At 49.4% G+C, this 10,049-nt stretch overlaps 1 protein-coding gene across 1 annotated transcript in view; it reads right to left on the bottom strand.

Annotated features, from left to right (window-relative positions):
- Positions 1 to 1,001: 1,001 nt before the first annotated feature.
- The window catches only part of CLCN1 (chloride voltage-gated channel 1), a 34,300-nt gene continuing 25,252 nt past the window's right edge, over positions 1,002 to 10,049 (bottom strand). Inside the window, exons 17-23 of the mRNA XM_008068522.1 lie at positions 8,068 to 8,312; positions 6,979 to 7,087; positions 5,704 to 5,783; positions 5,419 to 5,457; positions 2,218 to 2,322; positions 2,041 to 2,127; positions 1,002 to 1,402 (exon numbers count right to left, since the gene is read on the bottom strand). Of these exons, the coding sequence (XP_008066713.1) occupies positions 1,031 to 1,402; positions 2,041 to 2,127; positions 2,218 to 2,322; positions 5,419 to 5,457; positions 5,704 to 5,783; positions 6,979 to 7,087; positions 8,068 to 8,312 (1,037 nt within the window). The 3' untranslated portion in view covers positions 1,002 to 1,030. The remainder of the gene's footprint in view (positions 1,403 to 2,040; positions 2,128 to 2,217; positions 2,323 to 5,418; positions 5,458 to 5,703; positions 5,784 to 6,978; positions 7,088 to 8,067; positions 8,313 to 10,049) is intronic.

Raw genomic sequence — 10,049 nt, 5'->3', positions numbered from 1 at the left:
TTGATGCTGGGCTCCCAACTCTCCACCCCAAGGAGTGGTTCCTGAGGAACAAGTCTAAAGGAGGGTGGTGTTTGAGTGACCCAGTGATCTAGCTGCTCTGAGCCTTGGTTCTTGGGAGGAGAGGCCCCAGCTAGAGCAGCTCCAGGGCAGAGCTGACCCTTGGCAGGACAAATCAACAGTGGGGAGAGGGCAGGTGCATTTCTGAGGCAGTAACCTGGGCCCTGGGGGGTGAGGAATCTGTATTCTGGAGTAGAAGGGCTTTCTGCCAGAGGCAGTCAGATGACACCATGAGGGTGTGATTAGCACTTGCCCCTTCCACACAGAGCCTTTGGCAACCTTTTATTTCAGATGCTGCCCTTGATCTTGGGTAGCCTTCCACTGCCCTAGTAATGGCCCGGGGCCTGCAGACAGGCAGTGGGAGCCCAGGGCCTGCAGACAGGCAGTGGGAGCCCAGGGTAGGGTGGGGTAGGTGGTTGGAGGCAGATTTCTGGAGGCTCTGAGAAAAGGAAGAAGCAGCTGTGGCCCATCTGGAGGCATATTCTGGGGTGGTTATTGCCCAAGGCCATGTGGTGGTCCCATCTTCCCCTACAGTGTGGTACTTGCAGGGCCACAGTCATTCTGAGCCTCCCCTCACCCACCTCCTGCGGACACTGAAGGACACACAGGCAGGACCAGCAGGGTGCTGGAACAAGAACACTGGGGAATTGTGGGGGGACCAAGCAAGGCAGAGAGAGAAGTGTGGTGTTCCCCACCCACACGCCAGGAAACCTCATGAAGCCCCATGGACTATTGAGGGCTCTTCACCAGGGTTAGAACCTGGCGAAGAATGGGGGGACGTGGTCGAAATAATTGACCAAGGCTCCTCCCTGCCCAAGAGCTGGCTCCTCCTTTAAGACTATCACTATCACATTTTAAAATTCCTGGGAGGGGCCAGGACACTGGAGAGACCTCGCCAACTTCAGAACACACTTTGTTCCACACAAGTTCACCCTCAAGGGAGAGCCTCTTGACAGTCTTTAGAAAGAAGTGGTCAAAGGATCAGTTCATCTTCATCCTCCTCATCAGTGGATCGCAGACTGGGGCCCTGTAAGATGTCAGCTAGCTCCTCTTCTGGGCCCGGACTCTCCACTAGCTCCAGCTCCTCTAGCTCGCCCTCTGCCTTGGCAGGGACCAGGGAGAAAGGAGGCTCTGGGGAGGAAGATGGTGCCGGGGTCTCTGGGGAGGCAGGAGCCGCATCCCCTACTCCAGTGGCTGCAGGTCCGCTGTCAGGCAGGCTCCAGCCCTCTGCAGGAGATTGTGGTCCCCCAGGACTCTTTCGAGTTGAAGTCGTGTTTCGGAAGCTGGCAAGCGGAGGGCGGAGCTGCACCCCAGACTTGGTGTGCCCCTCGATGGCCTTCTGTAGCTGGGGAGCAGTGGGAAAGGAAAAGAGAACACAAAATCAGAAAGAGAAAGAAGATGGGGTTGGCGAGAGAGAAGCAGGAAAGAAGAACAGATACAACCTAAGGAAATTGAACAGGAAAGACAGCGGCAAGAGAGGGAGAAACAGAAAGAGACAACATGTTAAGATCAAAGAAGACAACAAGGACAAGAAAAGGGGCATGAGCAAAAGATCCTCCTGCACTGCAGGGAATCTCCAGTTCCCCGACTCAGGCCCTCAGGTGACCCCTTCCCTCTTAGTGACTGCCTGTGTCCACATCCCCCCTCTGCCTTCTTTCCACAGCTTTCTCATAGCTCAACCCCACAGAGCTGCAACTCATGCCCTGAACCTCCATTTCAAACCCACAGCATCCACTGAAGATCCCGTGGGTCCCATCTGGGATGGAGAACTGTGTCTCCTTTGGAACTGTGGCCATAATAGGCTGTGTAGTCTCCTTCGCTCCTGCTGGCTGCTCCCCGCCCCCTCCAATCTCTTGCTTGAGAAGTAGAGAAGAGAACCTGATGGGACTTTGGAGATGCTAACACCATCCCTTCCCCCACCCGCACCCCCCATCCTGTGCCCACTCTCTCTCTTGCTGCTCAAATGAGACACATCATGATTACCTCCTCCAGGGCCAGGACACCCCTGAGCTTCCCCATGCTGGTCACGTAAGCAAGGTGGAGGCCAAGGAGTGAGAACAGCGTGTGCGTCTGAGTGAGAAGAACACAGGTCAGCATGTGTTCCTCGCCCCGTGGCTTCCCTGCCCTTCCTGCAGCCCTGAGGGGTCAGAAAGGACTCGCCTTGTGCAGGGTCGTCTGCTCCACCAGCTGGAAGGGAGACTGGTCAATACAACAGCAATCAAAACAGACAGTCTGGCTCAGCTGCTCCTGCTCCCAGGCCTCAATCTGTCAGAGGAGGAAGTCACCAAAATCACAGAGCCTTCTTCAACCCCAGACACTTGGTTTTGACCCCTACGGGCCTTCTAGCCCCTGTTCAGAATCTTTCAGCAAGCAGTGACCAATTACAGATCCTCCAGATCAGGGACCTCCCTTTTCTTCCCAGGGGACAGCGCCTCCCTATCCTCCCTCATTAGACCCCCAACCCACCCTGCACCCCCAGGCACCCAGAGCATCACTCCCTCTTCTAGTCCTCAACTCTTCCACCCTCTGGGTGCTCCAAATGGTTGTTATTTTCAACCTATCTCTCCCATCCTATTTTCTACTACTCCTGTAAGACCCGCGGCTTCAGTCAAACCAGACTGCTTTCTGCTCTTCAACCATGGCTTTCCCTTTGACTTTGCTGTTCTCACCACCTGGGGTTCTTTCCTCCGCCTCACCTTGCCCCAATACTGCATATATGTCCTGACTGTCCCAATCAGACACATTTCTCCCCCTTTTTAATGCCTGCAGTATTTTGCTGGTCCCTCCTCTTCAGAAATGGCATTGGCCACACTCAGTCTTGCATTGGCATTTGTCTTACTTCTGCCTACTAGACCTAAACTCCTTGAGAGTATTACATGGTATCAATTGCTATATGTTATGAGGAAACTAGCACATTCTCCTTTCAGGCAGGAGATCACGGTGAGTATTTGTTGAATTTGCAGAGCTGTACTGGACCTCATGGACACTTAGTTGACTTGATCAAAGTTGGATTCTATTTACTTGTTTTTGTCTCTGTGACAGATGCATTAAGGTACAATGGCCACTATCCTCTTGACCCTAGATATGCACACCAAAAACTCCCAAGATTCCACATAATCCATTACATATCTTTCATAAATTAATAAAAAACTTTTAAAAATCACTTTTAGGTCAGTACCTTCTGAATGATCTAGTACTTATCTGTTTTCCTATTTCTCCAAATCTTACCTCTTAAAAGCTTTCAAGACTATTGTCAAAGGTCATTATCTAGTTCTAGGGTCTAGTGTGTAGTACCCAGTGCTGCTCAGTCCACCTGTCATGCCCTGATATTTCTATAATCACGGCTCCTCTGCCCTCTCATCTTCCTAACTAACGGATCACATGGGGTTTAACCAGCTCTCATAGCACAGATGGACAACCACTTAGCAAGTACGTTGTAGAGAAAATTTACATATAGGATGTGGCTAAACCCTGCCAACCCTGGTCTGGTTGATCCCGTCCTCTCAGTCCTTTCTATGGTCATCTGTGGCCTTCATAGACTCCATTTTTGTCTTTCTTTAATAACAGCAGCAGCAACATTTTCAGCTAGTGTTTATCAAGTACCTCCTCTGTGCCAAGCATTATTCTAACTGCTTTTGTGGCTTTTTTGTTTCCTCATGTTACAGATGAAGAAACAAAGGCACAGACTAAGTTGTTTGCTCAAGATCACACAGTCGATAATTGGTGGAGCCAAGTTTCTAACCTTGACTGTGGATCATGTTCCAGGTACATCCCCAGCGTTTATACGAAGGGAGGAGGATGTTACTGTTGAGCCTGATTTGTTCCACTCCTTGAGAAAGCTCCACCAGTTAGAAACCAGAGCTCTGTGTGTATACTCCAAACGGAGTACGCGGAATCAAACAGATCCTAGCAGGGACTTCTGGCGACATAAAATTGAATACTGCCCATATTTCCACACTGCCCCCATACTGTTTTTTGTCAATACCAACATCTTGATATTGTCAAGGGTATCATCTAGTCTGAAAACAGTGTTCAAAATATCCTGAATTTTGACTCCTATTGGGTCTTATCCCTCCAAAATATCTCAACGGATCACATGGGAGTTGGTAGCTCAGTCTTCCTTGGGAAAGACATAAGCTAGAAATGATGATCTATCTTCTTTTTATCCCTGGCTGTACTTTATTTCCAGTGGCCATTAAATAGCCACAGTGATCAACTAGTTATTTTCCTCTCTTGGGTGCATTTTTTAAAAAAGAAATATTATTACTGGTTTCTACAACCTAAGGAAGAACTTCTTAATTACAACTATGACCCTTCTGATTCCTGCTTGTGGGCAGAAGGAATAGTTTATCTTTTTCCTCTGTGAGCATCTATTTGACTATATGACTTTTTCATAAGTCATTTATCAGAAGTGTGCTTGTTCTGGAGGGTGCCAAGGAGAGAAAGGGAAGGTTTCCTTTCTCTCTTGTCACTCAAAACCTCTCCTCCAAACCTGTAGTGCTTTCAACCCTCACTACATATTTATTCTGGATGTCTAATGAAATGTTTATTTTAAACTGATACCCGCTATGATTTTTTTTTGTCAGCACCGTACTTTAAAAACTCTTCCTTTTCAGCCTGTACAGCAAGACTGGCTTGTCTTTCACCACATGGAATAGTTGCTAATGGACTTGTTGGGTTGTTGTTCCTCCATGACCCCTACAGCATGTTCTGATCTGGACTGTTTAGTCACTGTCTCCCAATCACTACTCCATATTCTGTTCCCTCCTCATAAACAAGCACATTCCATATGCTTGATTTTTCTCTCTTGTGGATTTGATGGCCACCTCTTCTAGGAAATAGGCACTTGTCCTGACAAGGCACTGTTGTCATTATTTGCTTTCTGTTTGCAGTTCTTTCCCGGAGCGATACCTGACGTTTTCCTGTTGTTCATTGTCTCAGGGCCTAACCAATCCAGCCTCCACCAGGCACAAATACCCCCATTTTCATTTTGATGCTATTCTTCCACATTGTTGTTTTAGAGCTGCCCTCCCGGTGCCATTTTACTTCAGGCAAAGCCCTGCCTGGTTCAGAAAGTCCCTAATCTCTAAAAGATCCAAGGCATATCTTAGCACATGGTCCTATTTGCACACAGAGCCTCACAACTCTCCTCTTATGAAATGACTATGTCCTGCTGAGCACACCTCTATGTCCCATCAGATGCTTTTACTCTCTCTCTCTTATTTCCAACCTCTCAAATACTTTCCCATCTAGACTCACATTTTATTTTATGACAACACAATAAAAAAGGGCAGGGGAAAAATGGGCAATATCTTCATTTGACAGAACAACCTACAGGAGGTTGCTCTTCCCCTTACTTACCTCTTCAGGTGACATGGTATCCACTAAATCCGTTGACTCCTAGAGAAGAAAGACACAGATCCAAGTGCTTTCCTTTTTCTTCCCATGTACCTATAGTTCCCCATGAATCAGCAGCTGTCTTTCCCTGGCCAGGCCACAGCCGCCTCCTTTCCAAGTCATTATCCCTTCCATGTGATGAAACATCTCTTCCTTGGTGGGATCTCTGCCTTCCATATTTAAGAACCAAACACTCCTCAAACACAGGCTCCTCTTCCCTTGTACCCCACCAGACACATGCCCTCTCACCTGGGTTGTTTTCTTGTTTGTGGGGCGAGCTCTGCCCAGCAAGCAGCCCAGCAGGGACTGGAAGATGGAAAGTCTTTCACCTGAGAGAAGTGGTGGGTAGATGGAAAAGGAAACAAAGCAGGATCTGCCCTAGAGAAAAGGGTCAGGGGCTCCCCAGGGTCCCTGACACTTTGTCTCTGAAGAATTACACTTCCCAGGTGCCTTCCTTCCATAGACACCCTCTTTTCTACCCTCCTAAGCCACCCTCTGTCCCCACTCCTTGGAAAAACAACATGGCAGATCTGTGAATGAGAACCACCCCACCACCAGCCTCACTATGAGAGAGGACCCCCAAAAAACAGAATTATTTGCCGGGCTCGGTGGCTCAGCCTGTAATCCTGCGCCTTTGGGAGGCTGAGGTGAGTGGATTGCCTGAGCCCGCGGGCTTGAGACCTGCCTGGGCAGCGAGACCTCATCTCTACAATAAATTAAAAAAAAAAAAAAAATCAGCTGGGGGTGGTAGCGTGCGCCTGTAATTCCGGCAACTCGGAAGGCTGAGGCGGAAGGATCGCCGGAGCCCAGCAGGTCGAGGCTGCGGTGGCCGGAAGCGGCCACTGCACTCCTCTGGGCGACAGAGTGAGACTCCAACTCAAAAAAAAAAAAACAGAATTATTTTTTGGAGGACAGGTTCCTTGTACACACATCCCCCACTAGACAAGTGTTCTAGAATCCTATCAGCATCAGTGAACCAGGCAGCATTATTGTAAAAGGCTGCATTCAGCTTCAGTGAAAAGTTTTTTTTGAGATTCTTTCAGTTTCTTGATGGGTGATTTACGAGCCTACCTGCCTACACTATGCTGAGTGATCAGCAGTTTTTTTTTTTACCAAAAATGGCAGGATTCTCGTACTTCATCTTCCCTATTCATCTGATCTCACCCTGAGCAACTTTTTTTTAGTTTCCTGATGAAAAAAGTCCTCAAAAAGAAACTTTATGCCAATGTGGAAAAGGTGAAACAAAAAATGGCAGAAGCACTAAAAGGCATCAAAATTGATGAGTTCATAAATTATTTTGAGCAATGGAAAAAACATCAGTAGGTGTATTGTATCAGATGGAGAGTACATTGAAGGTGACTAAAGTTTAAACATGTAAGAATAAATACACTACTTTTTATAAATAAATTCCGAGTTTTGGGGGGTTTCCCCCTCGTATTCCTCATAGAAGTAGCTTATGGTGGAGGTGAGCCCAGAGATAACCCACAAAGCATGAGTTGGGGGTGCATGACCAGAGAGTGTCACCTGCAGGCTCTGGGGCTTCTGGCTGCTGTTTGTGGCTGGGTAGGGGTCCATTGGGTTCTTCCAGGGACAGAAGAACAGTAGAAAAGGGGTGAGGAGGAGGAGGAGGCAGCTGTAAGGAAGAATAAGGATTCTCAGTCAGCAGCAGAGGCCTTTCCCACTGCCTTTACCAATTGATGAGCATTCTGGAAAATCTAACTCTATCCTTTCATTTCTTTTCTATCTCTCTCCCTCCCTTTCTTTCTCACTCTTGCTCTTTCTTTCATTTTTGAGTTGGATTCTCACTGTATCGCTCAAGCTGGAATGCAATGGCATGCTCAAGGCCACCACAACCTCTACCTGCTGGGCTCAGGCCATCCTTCTGCCTCAGCCTTCCACGTAACTGGAACTACAGGCGCGTAACACCAGGTCCAGCTATCACTCTTTCTTTCCTTTTCTCTCTTTCTCCTCCCCCCCTTCTTTCTTTCTTTCTCTCTCTCTCTCTCTCTCTCTCTCTCTCTCTTTCTTTCTTTCTTTTTTTTGAGCCCAGGTCTCATTCTATCATCCAGGATGAAGTGCAGTAGTACACCACAGCCTTGACCTCCTAGGCTAAAATGAGCCTCCCACCTCAGCTTCCCAAGTAGCTGGGACTACAGGTGCATGCCACCACATTCAGCTAATTTTTTTTTTTTTTTTTTTTTAATGTTTTGTAGCCACCAGTTCTCACTATGTTGCCTAGGGTGGTCTCAAACTTCTGGCCTCAAGCAATCCTCTCCCACAGACAATGTGCTGGGATTACAGGTGTGAGTCACTGCACCTGAGCTGACTCTATTCTTCCTACCAGTAGAGAGCTCCGATACCATTTGAATTCTCATAGATACCATCTCCCTCAGCACCCGGACCCTGGGGCACTGGTCTCTCTGGCACCCGAACTAGCGTTTTGGCTCTCTCAGTCATCGGCATCTCCCCTCCCCTTCCTACTACTTGCCCTGCGCCTGTCCCGGCCCAGTCTAGCAGTCACCAAACAGAATGCCTCTGGCTGGCGGCCACCGCAGCTGCTTTTCCCTCCCACCCGCATCGACCCCGCTCCCCGGCCCTTTCCAGCGCGGTCACCTCGGCCTTCCCAGAGAGGTCCTCATCTTCATCCTCATCCACGAAAGCGAAGGACTCAGGCCGGCCCCGAGGCGCGCCGCCTGAGAGTCCCTCCCCAGCCGGCCACGCCTTCCCGTCGAAGGGCAGCTCCGACAACTTCCGCGCCATGTCCTGGGCCGCGCGCAGCCTCCGCTCGGGGCACAAGTGGCGCTGCAGGAGGGACTGCAGTTCCGAGCGCTCCACGGAGCCCAGCAGGATCATTGAATCTGGGGGAAACCCACGCCCAGCCTGAGGGCCCCCTCCAGGCCCTCGCGTCCCACGGCTCTCGGCAGTGTGGGCCCTGCAGAAGCCCGGCCTCCCTTATCTTTCTCAGCTCTTGCCCTCCCTTCCTAAAAGCTCATTTCAAAAATCCTCCAGGATCAACCTCACGGATCCCTTTTATTTCACCTATTCAGCGAGTACAGATCCAACCGGTAGCACATTAATGGGTGCTAATTTGTACTTATTTTGTTGCAGTCCTTATATAGACTGCTTGTGAATAGGGTGAGTCCATATTAATAGGCTAATCAACACTGTCCAAATAAAAAGAAACATGAACAGCCATTCAAATCGGCTGAGATGTGAATACACTTGGAAAGCTGTCTACAAACAATGTAAACATCTCTCTACCCTCAAAGAAGGGAAACTAAGAGCCGGGCTTCGGTGGCTCAGCCTGTAATCCCGCGCCTTTGGGAGGCTGAGGTGAGTGGATTGCCTGAGCCCGCGGGTTCGAGACCCGCCTGGGCGGCAAGACCTCATCTCTACAATAAATCAAAACATCAGCCAGGCGTGGTAGCGTGCACCTGTAATTCCAGCTACGTGGAAGGATTGCTGGAGCCCAGCAGGTCGAGGACGCGGTGGCCGGGAGCGGCCACTGCACTCCAGTCTGGGTGACAGAGTGAGACTCCAACTCAAAAAACAAAAAGAAGCCAAGCAGATGACAAGTATAGAGTAGGAAACTGGGGTTGATGAGTCTGGAGAGATAGACAAAGACAATAAGGGTCAGCCTCTAGTGTCACATGAGGACATCAAGTTGGTGATGAGCTTGGGCAGGAGAGTGACCTGGCAAAATCTTTTTATTTGGTGGGGAGGGGGGTCTCACTCTGTTGCCCAGGCTGGAGTGCAGGGCCATGATCGTGGCTCACCGTAGCCTCAGCCTCCTTGGTTCAGGTGATCCTCCTTCCTCAGTCTCCAGAGTAGCTGAGACTACAGTCATGCTCTACCAAGCCTGGCTGATTGATTGATTGCCCAGACTGGTCGAAATCTTTAGACAGTTTTCTGGTGAAGGAATTTTGGGGGCATGTGTAGGTTGTCCCAGAACCAGCTCCTGAACCAAGAATTTGAGTTCAGGCGATTTTTTTTTTTTTTTTTTTTTGAGTTGGAGTCTCACTCTGTTGCCCAGGTTGGAGTGCAGTGGCACACTCACGGCCACCGCAGCCTCAACTTGCTGGGCTTAGGTGATCCTTCCAACTTAGCCTTCCAAGTAGCTGGAACTACAGGCACACACTACCATGCCTGGCTTATTTTTTGATTTTTTTGTAGAGATGAGGTCTCACCAAGTTGCCCGGGCTGGTCTCGAACTCCCAGGCTCAGGCAGTCCTCTTGCTTCGGCCTCCCAAAGTGCTGGAATTACAGGCTGAGCCATGGCGCCCAGCCAAGTTCAAGTGATTTTTTTTTTTTTTTTGAGTTGGAATCTCACTCTGTTGCCCAGGCTGAAGTGCCACTGCACACTCATGACCATCCCAGCATCAACCTGCTGGACTCCGGAGATCCTTCTGCCTCAGCCTTCCAAGTAGCTGGAACTACAGGTGCACGCTACCACGCCTCACTAATTTTGGATTTATTGTAGAGACAAGGTCTCGCCAAATTCCCCGGGCTGGTCTGGAACCCTCAAGCCCAGACATCCACTTGCCTCGGCCTCCCAAAGTGCTGGGATTACAGGCTGAGCCACCGCGTCCAGCTGA

This window comes from Carlito syrichta, unplaced genomic scaffold, assembly GCF_000164805.1.
Source record: "Carlito syrichta isolate Samal-C Ts95f unplaced genomic scaffold, Tarsius_syrichta-2.0.1 Scaffold311134, whole genome shotgun sequence".
Lineage (NCBI taxonomy): Eukaryota > Metazoa > Chordata > Mammalia > Primates > Tarsiidae > Carlito > Carlito syrichta.
Note: the sequence above shows the minus strand (reverse complement) of the source record. Positions and strands in the feature narration are given on the sequence as shown.